A 13,465-nucleotide genomic window follows, 5' to 3' on the forward strand; every position below is an offset into this window, starting at 1 on the left:
TCTTGCTGTCCAAGGCTAAAGGTGAGTAGCAAGGCAGCTCTGGGAGCTCTTGGAAGTCAGGAGTGCCTGGTCTCTCATCTCCAGGTGCTGCTCAGGTAATTGCTCAGGTGTTCACTTAATGGTTCTTTGATGGCTTTGGACTTTCTGGTTGGAAGAAAAAGGGTCCTTTCCAGTCTCTGCCTTCTGTAATTCTGGGATCAGCCATTACTCTTTTCAGGCAGGCTAGATAGCCTCAGGAGTGGGCAGAGGAAGTGCTACCTGAAGTGTGGTTCCACAGGAGAGGGGAACAAGCTTTCTGCAGAGGTTCAAATGGCTTGTGACTTATAGAAGCACTGAGGTCTGAACAAGAGTCTTGAGCCAAAGCTGTCAGTGGCCTATTTTGGTACTGGACAGTCTTGATGGGGCCATTAAATCCAGTTTTTCCAAGAGCCTTTTCAGCGTATCTTTAGTGTATCTATCTTGACTGCCAGATTTCTACAAGAGAGGCCTCCTTGAGTTTGTCATGTGAGCAAAGGGTCCTTCACACAGTGGCTTTTCTGCATTGCACATTTAGTTACAGTCTCCACTCTGGAGGGAATTTTCATTTGGAGCCAGTTACTGCCTTTCTTAAAAGATTTGTTACATGGTCAGAGACTAAGCTTACCCTTAGAAGCACACCGTGACTGACAAGGCTATCTGTGGAGCATGTGCTATGTCCAGAGAGGATTCACTGACAGCTACTTGGGTTGTAGGAAGACAGCTGGTGACAGCTGGCAAGTTTATCCTTTTATCATCCTGGCCGTCAGTGCTCCTGTTCTTCCTTTAGTTCTGTTTCTTTGCATATCAGTTCTTCAGCTGTGCTGATGAAGTGCAGAGGATGAGTTTGCTCACTTTATTTCAGCCTCTCATAGATTCTAGTCCCATTAATGGGCCTGCCTGGCACAGACGAGAGGAGAGTTTGGTTAGGGTTTTTTTTGTCTTTTTTCTTGCCCCTCACCCTTTTGTAATTTGATTGATAGCAGGTAATTCTTCAGCTCAGTCTTCGCTCCTGATGCTACAGTGTCATGCTTGCTAGGGGAAGCTGCATGTAATGAATGCACATTGCATTCAGCTGTCAGGAGTAATTTTCCATCTGTCCATCTGTGGCACAAAATTAGAAGGCAGTCCTTCCAGCATGCGACTCTGCCCTGTATTTCCCCCAACCAAGGTATTCAGTCCACAAGTTACCAGTTTTGTCATCTTCTCTCCTTTCTGCCAACAAAATACACATGAAAAAAGAACTGCCTGTAGGCCATAAAAGTGTACTTGCAAGTCATAATCAAAAGCTGAGCTTCCTGGTCTTTTCACAACTTTCTCGCTAAACTCGTTGGCTTCAATGGCTCTCAGTTCTCTGTGAGAGAAGGAACCTATTAAAAGCCACACGGAAACATTAGCTAGCGAAGGCAGAAAAGCCTTTGCTACCCTCGGCCGCAGGTTTTGTTAACCCCTCCAAGCTGCAACCAGCATTACCGCATTTTGTGTGCCCCTGGTGTAAGACAGCCCCTTGTAGGTCATAAATCACCACGGGTGTCATCACAGAACAACCTTGCTGGGCCCGTTATTGTTATTAGGTCTAGAAAGATGAGTTGCTGACCTTTACCGAGCGCTATTTCTGTTGACTGCTAAAAACCTTCGGAACAAATCGGAACAAAGTTGCGTGTTCCTTGGCCGTGTGAGCCAGGCTCTAACTGCCTGTGAGCTTTCTGAATGTTAGCAAATCTTCAATGATCTCTCAAATGAGGGCCTAGTTTACTTTGCATATACTCTAAAGAAAGGTATGCTTCAGGTCCAGACTACCGGTACTAAATACTACCGGTTATTCCCATTGACACAGCTTCTGATTTGTCAATGGGAATAACACAACGGGAAAGCAAGCTCCCATGTAGAAAGAGGCATACCGCTGTTACCCATGACACAAACTGCCCACTGTTGGTGTGGGCAGCCCAGTGCTGGTCTATGCCATAAAGAAGCTCATTAGGAATACAGTAGGGTGAGAACCTAGGCTTTGTATATTCCACAGGTTTCAGGATAACACTTGTCAAATGCCTCCTGTTCTGCCGTGCATCTCAATGCTTCTGATTATTACTTGCAAAGTTATTTTGCAGCAAAGCTTCCAACCTGTACCAAGCAGTACAGGATATACGGGTAAAGGAACTGCCGTAATTGTGCAAATTATGGAAGGAAATGCCACCTTTCTAAACCTGTTGTGAGGAATGGTGGCAGGAGGATTCTGGAGGGATTTGATGCTGATGTTCATGGGAAAGTTTTGAACCAGAAGCTTATGAAAGGTCCCCATATTTTCTCTCATTTTAGGGTTGAAGTATGAGGAAGTTGTATTGGCTTCAATCTGTCAGGGAAGTCCTAAATATTTCTTTGCTTACGGACATAGCTTAAGGTGCTGAGAGATGCAGTTGGCTAGGTGCACTGCCTCGGCTGTCGGGACACTCAGGGAAGCAGCGGAGAGGCAAAGCTTAGGCCTGGCGCTAGAAAGCCAGATGAGAACTGTACGAAGCGGAGTTCTTACTCAGCAGTTTAACCACTTGGTGCTGTAGACTAGTGAGTTACAGCACTCAGGAAATGCCTCTGTTTCTGTCCTGTCTATAAAGACAGGAAAAAAGTCTTTGCTTTCTTAAGGAACTTAGTGATGCCCCTTCCGCTTGCAATAAGAAGTATATGCATCAAAGAAATTGATTATGAGCTTGGCTCTATATTAAAAGAGTTGAAGCCAAACCGTTGAGCCCACTGCTGCTCTCCACATCTGTGTTCATTGCTCTGATAATGAATAACAGTTGGGATAAAATATTTTTGATGAAGCAAAACACAAGTGTTTTCCTCTGCCTCTTTTTGTGAATGTTCTTGTAAGCCTACATATAGATCACCTTCCTTTGTTGTTTATTTTCTGGCACACAAGGGAGGAAAAAAAATCCGGTACTTGGTACGGGCACTCTTCAAAATTAAGACCAAGGCCTGCATTCTGATTTTAGGGCGATAACAGTAAATATCAAGTAACTGCATGAATTGAAAGAATAATTTCACATTAATAATAATATTATAGCTGAGATTGAAATTTGCCCTGTTAACTTTTAAATTACCAGCATGTGCATATTTACCTCAATTAGGAGCTTCAGATCATTCCTTCTGTTAAGCTTAATGCAAGGTCAGGGTTCTATCTGCAGTAGAAGTTTTTCCCAACCCTTTAGAAGCTGTACCGGGATCATTACGTGGCTGCCCTTGGCAAATGTCTGACTGTATTGTCAATTGCTATGTCCGGTCAGCCATACGATGAACGTTACCTGTGTTACGTGGGCCAAAATGCCACAGCAGAAGCCAAGGGCTACAGGTCTCCTGTTGAAGGAAGGAAGCTGGCTGCTCTCTGTTTGGCACAGTATCAATTTTATATGGGTTTGTGACAGACTGTAAACATGTTTTAACGCTTGGGATCTCCCTCCTAAAAGGAGGCATAATGGAATTAGTTTGCTATAGAACAAGAGAGTGGGACAGATTGTAGCAAGTGGGAAGAATAACAAGTTGGAAAAACAGACCATTCAGGAAAAAGTGAATCCCAGTCAGGAAAAGACAGACATACCGGTCAGGCCTCTATCAAGCTGTGGGAGTTTTACGTGGTACACAGGAATGTGTTGGAGTATTTAGGAAGGGTGCTTGAGGAGATCATCAACGATCATTATCATGACAGGAAAGCCATCACCTAGCCCTGGCCCGATAAATGTCAAATAGCCCTGATGAACTCTGTAACACAATGCAAAGTGAAATAGTGGGGTACCTAGCAGAAGATTACACTGGAGGAATGAGAAAAACGTCCTGCTACTGGTCTTTTGGCATTCCCGAATGTCTCCAGATGCTTGGTAATGTTGTTTCTTAGAATGAGAACTGTAGTTAGCTGGTGTGGGGACGCTTTGGCGGGAGTTTTGTACGTCTTTTGGCAACTCCACAGGGTAAACAACCCAGCCATGAAAACATGCAGCAATATCCCAGCTGGACAATGCCGGGGTGCTGTTGCCTTCCCATAGCATAGTGTTGGGCAATCCTACTCCTTTCAAATGCAAAACCCAAAAGTGAATTAATACAATAGTAGGTTTTGATCCTCCTAATAATAGATTTGCTCGAGAGATACTTAGCCTGTGAATCACTCTCACAGCGCACCAGATCCCCATAAGTTTTGCAGTTGCTTCTCCTTTTTGCCCCCCTCTGCCCCGGTCTCAGAATTTCAAGTGGTATCACCTCTTTCCAGATGGGGTAAGCTGAGTGCTGTGCAAAATAATAAACCACATTGTAAGATGCTGTGCTTGGTGAAGCAAGTGCTAAGGAGGAGGTGTGAATAAGGAACTGGTCTGGGTGAAGTGACTGTAGATTTTTTTTCCACTTCTTCTGCAGTAGAGAGCTTTGAGACAGGTGCTGACAAAAAAAGTCCTACTGCTGAGGCCTTCCCCTTGGCTGGCAGTTTTGTGTAAGCTGGAGCTATCCCAGAGTATCGGGTTGCTTTATGCCATGAAAAGCTAGAACTCTGATCTGGAAAGAATTGGAACAGCCTGTGGAACGCTGTCAGACACACGATCGGATAGTGATTGCTAAGGAGAGGATGACCAGGTCTCAGATACCCGAGATCAGTATTGAGAAAACAAAGTTTGCAGCCATGGCAGCGGCTGTTGTCTCTTAAATGTTACCCTTTACAGGGCTTGGCATCCTTAGGTATAACGGAGATCGTTAGTCCTTCTTGTGGTGAGCGAGCAGGGCCAAAGGAGCTGAATACCTTGCACAAATCAGGGAATGGCTTCTCCTATTGCTGCCTTTGGATGTATGCGATTGCACGTACATCTGCGGACACGTGCCTTGTGCACACTCTGTTGCCTTCTGCCACCGTGATCTCAATGTTACGATAATTCCTGCTATGAGTAAAAAGACACAGAAAAGTTGCCTGTCAGCTATAAGAAGCAACAAAATTTGATTTGCTTGGCTCTGCTAGACCTAACTGAGAATAGGTTGGAAACTTTTTTTCAAAACACCTTTTATCAGAAAGCTGAATTTTCTACTAGATAGTTATTCTGTGATGAAGTGTAAGTTTTCTTTAGTAATTGAAAATATTGTAAAAATGGAAATATTTACCATCCAGGAAGAGTATTTTCCAAAGAATTACACTATTAGGACTATGAGCTGCCAAGATCAATAAACACACACACATATATGTATTTTTAGATAAGGTTGTATATGCTAAGAAATTGCCTGTGAGCTAATGGTAATTGAATTATGTTATTATTGCTTTAGGGTTTTACCCATACTGACTAGGGCAGAACTACATCTTTCCCTGCATATTCCAGGTTTATAGGCTTAGCTACTTGCTGCTGCAAGAGAACTACTATTGCCAACTGTTTAATTTTACCAAAGAAGTTGTAGCTATTTGACATAGAGGGCTGACAGATATAGGCTACTTGATGACACAAATGTCTTTAAAGTATTTCTCAGATTCCTTTTTTCTGTGAGGCTTTTTTTTTGTCTTGTGCTGCAGTAAAGAATATGCTTGAAAGCATTCTGCATCGTGGCTCTGGCTAGTTTGGCAGAAATGTGTCTCTTCCCGCATGCACACAGATTGGATCTGCCAGACGACTTGGCAGCTCAATACTAATGCCCATCGAATTGCAGCCTAGTATGGGAAACGTTTAAGTGTGAACATGCCGGTTAGGAGTTTCTGCGCTTTCATGGGCAGCAACTTGGCGGTTTGTCTAAGGGTGTATGTGCGTGCATTTCTGTCTCTATGCCCTCAAAGACCTTTCTCTTTTACTTTTGCCCCCGAGTTCCCGCGAAAGAGACAGCCTGTGCATACTTTCACATGGTCATCGACCAAGCAACTTGGGAAGGCTCTGGTACTAACCGCTCCTCCCCTCGTTCTGTCTCTCTCCTATTCCTTTCCAACCCACATCTCCCACTTCTTCCTTCACCCAGCCCGGCGCTGGCGCCCGCTTCGTGCCGTCTCGCTCCCGCGGCCCCACACCGCAGCCCGCAGCGCCCGGCCCTCTCGGGCCCTAAAGTCCCTGGGCAGCTGTGAATGAGCCCGTGGCCCCGCCCCTTCTCCCGGCTTGTTCCACCATTGCCTCCCCAAATTCCATCTCCCCCTCTGAAGGAGTGAACGCGGAGCGGGGCGGACCTTGCAGCCGCGCCACTCGCGCCGCTTCTGTGCCTCCTGCGCCCCAGGAGAGCGGGCCGTGCCCGGCGGCGCCGGGGGCCGGGTCAGGGCCGCCAGGAGGCACAGGGAGCTCTCGAAGAGAAGGACAGGCGGCGGCGAGCGGGGAGACGATCAGGCTTCCGCCGCTGGCCGCTCCCGAGCCCCTCCGTCCTTGCCCGCGTAGCCTGCGGCCCGTGGACACCATGGCCGGCGAGATCGAGGATCTGAACAGCCGGGAGGCTCAGACCGTCTGTGACGGCCTGGGACGCTATGAGGACATGCTGCGGGGCGCCGTCCGGGACATCCATGTGGACATCCAGCTGTTCAAGCAGGGGGTAGGCCGGCAGGTGGAGGAGGTGCTGCGCCTCGCCAGCCCCCTGGCACACGCTGTCTCTGAGCTGCAGCAGGAGAACCTGCGCCTGCGGGTACAGCTGGAGCGCCTGTCTCGGCAGGTGGAGGCCCTGGGCCGGTCGGCGGGGCTGCCGCAGGACTGGGTGAACGAGGCGGCCGTGGGGCCCGGCTCGCCGGAGCAAGGTTCGGCCGACGACACATTCTCCAGTCGTGCCAAGCTAGCGGTCGCTGGCCAGAGCCAAGTAAGCGGCCTGGGAGACGGCAGGAGGGAGGGCCAAGGGCATGCATAAGAGGATACTTCACGACTGTTGCCAGACTGCGTTGGCACGGGGTAACGTTTAAGGACACGGAGTTCCTCTTCTGCGACGCGGGGTCAGTGGTAGCTAAACTCGCACAGACGTAGTCAGTCATTCCTCCCAGTGATAAAACTTCCTGCAGTGTAACAGAACGTTGTAACGTGTGGCGCATAGAAACACCACTTAGTGGAAAGCTCATCTGGTACTGAGATGTTTTATGTAATCCTTTTTCAGTGTCTGTCTCTGCGAGAAGAGTTGAGAGTTCCTGTGCAAACCTTGATGCCAGGAGAGTACTACCGGACAGTACGCTGTGATTTGGGCACATAAAACCGGGGTACCAGAGACTTGGCTTTCACAGATGACAGCTTGTTTAGACAGCTTGTTTAGGTCCTCTTGGTTAAGCATGTCTTGAGGGGGGTTTAAGACTGTTGAAGCTTAAAAAACTGGTCTGCGGTCTATGCAGACTTGGGGTTAAAAAGTAAAAGCTTGGAAATTAAATTCACTAGAATTGGGAATGAGCAGAGTCTGTATTGCATTCCTACCCTCTTCATTCCTACTGACCCGTGAATGCGGACATTGGGCTTCCTACCTCTGGGTAAAAGGTAAAGCTGCCGTTTGATACATTGTAGAAACTGCCACTTTTCCCCCCATGTGAAAAAGGTAAACACCATCCATACAATTTATAGACTGCTTCCTTTCTGTTCTGCGGAGCTATCCACGCTTGCTTATATTGCAAGGAATAGGTGTAAGCTGGGTGATACGGAAGGGACAAGGGATTGTTGTTCCCCGTTCCATTTCACGGTCTAGTATACTTCCCAGTATGGAGAATCTCGCGTCAATGTTACGGTAATGTCCAGCTTTAGGTATCCGTGTCCATGTTAAAGCTCAGTATGAGCTTTTGTTTGTGTGAGTACCCTCCTGCTTTGCTTTGAGGGTTCAGGGAAGATCAATTAGGTGCTGATCGTTATTCAGTGCCCTCCCAACAATTTAGGTTGGAGAAGTTCCCAAGTTAGCAGAGCTGACCAAAAGGGAATTTCAGTACTGAGAACTATGGGAGGTGCCGCTACAGCTATACACACCAAATTTGTGCAGTGAAAACATGAATTTGTGGGTCAGGTTCTGATGTGGCTGCACACAAATGGCAAAAGAGCGAGCTTTGGTTGCTGTGCCAGTCACCTGCGTTCTCTGTAATGAACACTGTTCCTTCAGTTGATTCCAGTTTCTGGTTATATGACCAAAACATTTCAAATGGAATAACATAAATGGCACTGTGTATGTTTTCAGAAACACGAATATCTATGGTAAAACTGATGATACTTTTATCTTAGTAAATACTTCTACGTAAGTGTGAGATATGAGAAGCAAATAATACTGACCTGGAAATAGCAGCAAACCAAGACGAGCTCTTTTGCTCCCGAAAAGATTTATCAGTTGAATTCCTTTTTACTGTGTGGTTGATGCAGCATTAATTAGATACTGGAGATTCTGAGCATCTTTGGTATCTGAACCATTATTTTCTAATATTGCTAGATTTTTTCATGGTAATTTAACTGGGGGGGGAAAAAATGAATCCAGGGAGTTCCAAGCATAGTTCAGAAGTAAGGACACAAATCTCCATTTAATTTTAATCTGGGCAGTTTCTGCTATGATGTCCTCGAAAGCTGTTATACAGTGGTCTAAAAGCTGGTTTAGGTGGAATTTTAAATGGCCATTAGCTGTTCTGATTTGGAGGTGAGTCTTCCTGTTGGTTTGATACCAGCCTTCAATTCAGCTCTCTTAACTAGACCAGAATCTTGAGAGCTGCTTCCACAAAGGTGGAAAATAGGAGATATTTGAAGAGTTAGTTTTGAAAATCTGGATCGTGGAGCCATACCTGAGCTACTGAGCACTTACAAAAGAAGAGTTTTGATATCTTTTTTGTTGTTCTTGATCTGATTTTACATTTTGGCAGGAGCTTTGCAAGTTATGATATTTCCGTAGTTTTTGTGATTGAGTGTGATGCCTTTGTTAAGAGGGAGGACTAAAAGTACTTTAAGGGTGTTCTGTTTTAAAACCGTCAGAGAAGTTTCTGTCTGTTGGACAGACGGCTGCAGAGAGTCTGCCTGCAGTGGTCAAAGCTGCAGAGAGAGAGAGATAGCTGGCTATGACCACCTATGAAGGTCTAAACGAGTATTTCCCATTGGCTCCCTGGTGACCCAATGGCACCCAGCAGTTAGTCAGCCTGTGAGTAACTGCATAAGACGTGACTCAGGTGTACATAATGACCTACGTATTTCCAGCAAAGATAAGCTTAGAGAGCTGGAGTTGTTCAGCCTGGAGAAGAGAAGGCTTCAGGGAGACTTCATTGCGACCTTTGAGTACTTTAGGGGGCTTACAAAAAGGGGGGTGAGGGACTTGTTTTTGTACAGGCAGATAGCAACAGGACGAGGGGCAATGGTTTTAAACTGAAAGAGGGTGGGTTAGATTGGTTGTTAGGAAGAAACTGTTCATTCAGAGGGTGGTGAAGCACAGGTTGCCCAGGGAAGTTGTGGATGACCCATCCCTGTCAGTGTTTGAGGCCAGAATGGGCTCCCGAGCAACCCAATCTGATGCGTGGAATCCCTGTGCGTGGCAAGGGGTTGAAACAGGGTGATCTTTACTATCCCTTCTGACCCAAACCTTTCTGTGGATGTACTTCTCCTAGATAAACAGCATTTCTAGAGCCGATGACTTTTATTGTGACCCTTGTGGTAGCTGGTGGTTTTATGAAAGACACTGAATGACTGAAATCTCTCATTTGAGAGAGTAGTATCATTTGTGTCTGTCATCCTTCTAGAAATTGACCTTGTTGTGGACAAAATCTTGAAGACATAACAGACATGCACCTTAGAGGTTCAGCGAGGAAATAAGTGATATTTCTTTTGTTTCTAATCTTGTGATCTGGCGCTTACTTTTTCTGAACGTGTTGAGTTTTTGCCACTGGCTTGCAATAATTGCAGCTTCCGGTTATGGATCTCCAAAGTTTATACTTCTTTGCAGCAAAGAAGGAATTCCAGCAGCCCTACAACTATGGAAAGTCTTATCATCCATTACGTGGAGATCTGAGCTACACAGAGATTAGTTCTGCAAGCAGGCTTGGATAAGGCATCTGAAATATTAGTGTTCACTTTCTTTTCTTCAACTTGACCAGTTCTTCGTGTTGTTGTCACATGAGTTGTACAAATGAGTGCTTTTTATTATGAAGTACAGATATATGTAGTTATCACTCTGCTATTTATAATCTATGTGACCACCCCTGATAGAAGTGTTGCTAAACACATGGGTTTGTCAGAATCTTGGCATCTCCAAAGTGGATTTTGAAAGTACTTCAGCCTGACACCACTAAATGCACATCAGAATCTGATCCCACTGTTCTGTCAGCACGTGGGCCTTCTTCCCCATCCTCCAGCCTGGTATCAGTTTATCTTTTGGCACCGTTAGCCAAACCATAGCGGTCGGGTTTGCATGAAATAAGGTAATGCAGGACTTGTCATTGCATTAGAAAGCCAGTGCAGTGTGTAGAATGCTGCGTGACCTTTGCAATGACTATGTCGTTTGACGATTTTACTCACCCACACCTCCCCAGCTTATAAAAGTAGATTGATGTTTACAGCCTGCACAGGCATTCTTCACATTCAGGTCATAATGGCTGACATGAATGGCTAAACGGTTCTAACTGTATACCATGGGTAGATTCTAGGGAGCTGCATTAGCTATGCTTTACATTTCAGTTGTGAATATGGGCAATAATTGTTGACTGGGATCTCAATTGCGCTAAATGCAGCAATAAAAGCTCCGAAGTCCTGACTCTGCATGGTTTCTATAACTAGTATTTGTTGTAATTCTCTCAATCCTGGCAGCTAGTGATAACTGAATGTATTCTCACATAGTACCATTTTCTTGATAAATACAAAAGTTTCAAAATAGTTGGGTTTTTTCCAGAATTTAAAACATGTTGATGCAACTACACAATCAATGAGACTTTTTGTGAACTGCGTGTTGGAGAATTTCTCACTACTAATTGTAGCTCCTGCTTCTTGGAAACTTAACTGCAGTAATCATGCATCCGTGAAGCAGTTTTCTTCTTCCTTTAGTTATGCAGCCAAAAATTGCGCAGTTTCTCGTGGTTTAATGTTCCGCTTCAACCCCCCAAAAACCCCCAGCCCAGCCAGCCAAAAAACTCAAACAAAACCCAAAAAACAAAACGGCAACTTCCCACTAAACCCATGAAAAAATTCCTGGCTGATTTTTCTGGAATTATATTGACAGACATTATGAGGAAAATTTATGCTTTTCCCAGGAAAAAAAAGTTATCCTTACAGAAGTTACAGATTATAATATAATATGTAATGTGCTAGGACTGGAATTACTTTGTAATGCTTGTACAATATGTTTTCACAGTGTAATTTCTTTCTGCAGCAAATAGAAAAAAAAAATGCAGAGCAGTATTCCAGGCAATCTCAATCAATTTCTCCACTGTTACACAAGGTCTTCTGTTTATCACCATCACAGTGGATGGTGATACCTTTATCTAATAAAAGATAACACCTCCTAGGTGCTTGGGGTCTGTTAAGGACAAGTGTGTGAAGATTGATTTAAGTTATGCATTGCCAATGTTTTGTATGCAGCCTTGGCTCCTGGGGTTAGGTAATTGTTCCTTTCTTATTTTGAGGTCACTTGCATGAGGAAGATCTGTTCTTGGCAGGTGTTTCTGGATACTCTTCTCACTTTTGTTGCCGTTTGAAATTTAGTTGCCGTGTCTGTTGTCTGTTCTGACAGAGCGTAGACCTGGATGACCACCAGAAACCTGAGTTTAGAAGAGTGTTTAGTTCTTCCATCATTGAAAATGGGCATCGATCTTCATCATCAGGTAGGAACAGGGCATGAAATGAAGCATCACTGCCTGTAAAGTACACGATCTTGTCAGTCATAGAGCAAATCTCACATTTGGGAAGGGTTAGAATTTGCTGTAGTTTCAGGATGGATATTGTCCTGTGGCGCCGACACTTTATTTCATAATTTCGAGTTTAATGTTAAAACTTTGGCTTTACTGTAAAGCATGTGCTATAATGTTTCATAAATTAGAGGCTATTACTGCTGCATTAACTTGAGACACGAGTGATAAGGCCTGCTATGCTGGGTGCCATTGTAGTCTTGCATCCAAAACATCTTGCAAGTCACCCCTCCACTTCCATCATCCGTCAGCGGAGGAAGGACTTAACCATCTCCAGTTTAGAGAGTCATACAGTGTTTCGAAAAACCATGAAAAGAACAAAAATGCTGCTTCCTTAACAGGGGCAGGAGATTGGGAGCGAGGGCTGCGCAGAGGAAGAGAAGCTCACTGAATGCAAATGCTAGTATATTAATGATCTATAGACATTGTTCCTGCTGAGATTCACGTAGAGTAAGTTTGATAGCTGCTAGGATCACTTGCACTAGGGTTGTTTCTGCTACATAGATGGTACAATGTTTCACAGGGGATTAAATCCAATGATTTGTAAAATGTTGCCTGGACATTGGCTTGTAACTTTGTTACAAATCTGCAAGCAAATTTTCTGCCTCTCTCCCGTTTTTTATTCAGGTCAGGCAAAAGTCACTCGTGAACTGACCTGTTTTCAGATGTCGGAACCTTCTTCCCCTGAAGCCCATGCCCCTGCAGTCACCTTACAGATGCCCCACCTTCCTGTTACTGCAGTAACCAGGACATCTGAGAAGTTTTCAGGAGAGAACATCCGTCCAACAGGAACAACTAATACATCTTCTTGCCTGCTGGGACAGGGCAAGAGCACAAATACAGTGGGAGTGAAGTCTTCCAACCAGCCAGGTAAGAGAGAAAAATAACATGCTGAAGCTGCATCCTGCTTCCTTTCTTCAACTGGTGCTGTGAATATTGTTCTGTGACCTACTGGTAACTATGAAACCTTGCTTTTATGGCTAAATATCCCATTGTGGGACACTCCAGTTTGGAATACTGTGGGTCCTAGCTGGAGCTTTCGGCTGTAATGCCACATCCGCAGACTATTTTTGTGCCTAATGTAGTTGAGTTTTGCGTGAAGCAGATACTGCGGCATACTGACTGAATTCAGTAAGTTACCGAATCTCTTAAACGTGCCCAGCTCTTTTAATGAATTTTGTAGACATTTTTAGTGCTTTGAGACTGGAGGCCCTGTGAGAAGTTAGGCAGCTATTTGGCTAAGAGGTTCCAATAGTCATCTGGAGGAAGGAATGACTGACAGCAGTCTGACACATATAAACACATCAGTGATTGCAGAATCTTAGTTCAATTGAAATTGAGTTTTAAAAAAAATATTTCACATTGAAGCCATTCATCCTTGGCTGTGACACTTACAAATTGGACTTTATATATGGGTCAGAAATTATAGCAGGATACCAGATGGGATTGCTAGCAAGAGATAGGGATTATCTGCAGATGATTCTTTTAATTTTTATCTTACTAAAGCTGAGAATGTAGCAAACACTTCCTTTCTCTTTTTTTGTGCTGATAAAGTGAAGGACTGGAATTGAATTACAATGAAAACAATGGATTCATCGGCCACTGGAGGTGACTGTTCCAATCTGCATGCCCTTATGCAACAAAAATTGAGAG

At 44.7% G+C, this 13,465-nt stretch overlaps 1 protein-coding gene across 2 annotated transcripts; it reads left to right on the plus strand.

Moving 5' to 3' along the window:
* Positions 1-5,919: 5,919 nt before the first annotated feature.
* On the plus strand, positions 5,920-12,551 carry LOC310923588 (smoothelin-like protein 2). 2 transcript variants are annotated; one of them, XM_083885536.1, is made up of 3 exons: positions 5,920-6,875; positions 11,638-11,728; positions 12,440-12,459. In XM_083885536.1, exon 1 carries the CDS (start codon positions 6,397-6,399, stop codon positions 6,832-6,834), a length of 438 nt encoding a protein of 145 aa, XP_083741662.1. In that variant the 5' UTR covers positions 5,920-6,396; the 3' UTR covers positions 6,835-6,875; positions 11,638-11,728; positions 12,440-12,459. The 2 variants fall into 2 exon arrangements, 1 of the variants encoding a protein (XP_083741662.1); XR_014592635.1 differs by lacking the exon at positions 5,920-6,875 and adding an exon at positions 7,091-7,500 and having other exon boundaries at positions 12,440-12,551.
* The last annotated feature ends 914 nt before the right edge of the window (positions 12,552-13,465 follow it).

The sequence above is a fragment of the Zosterops lateralis genome (genome assembly GCF_965231275.1).
Source record: "Zosterops lateralis genome assembly, contig: HAP1_HAP1_SCAFFOLD_123, whole genome shotgun sequence".
In the NCBI taxonomy this organism is placed as follows: domain Eukaryota; kingdom Metazoa; phylum Chordata; class Aves; order Passeriformes; family Zosteropidae; genus Zosterops; species Zosterops lateralis.

Excerpts from the sequence above, each read along its gene's own strand:
- LOC310923588 (XM_083885536.1), top strand. The coding sequence starts at position 6,397 with ATGGCCGGCGAGATCGAGGATCTGAACAGCCGGGAGGCTCAGACCGTC.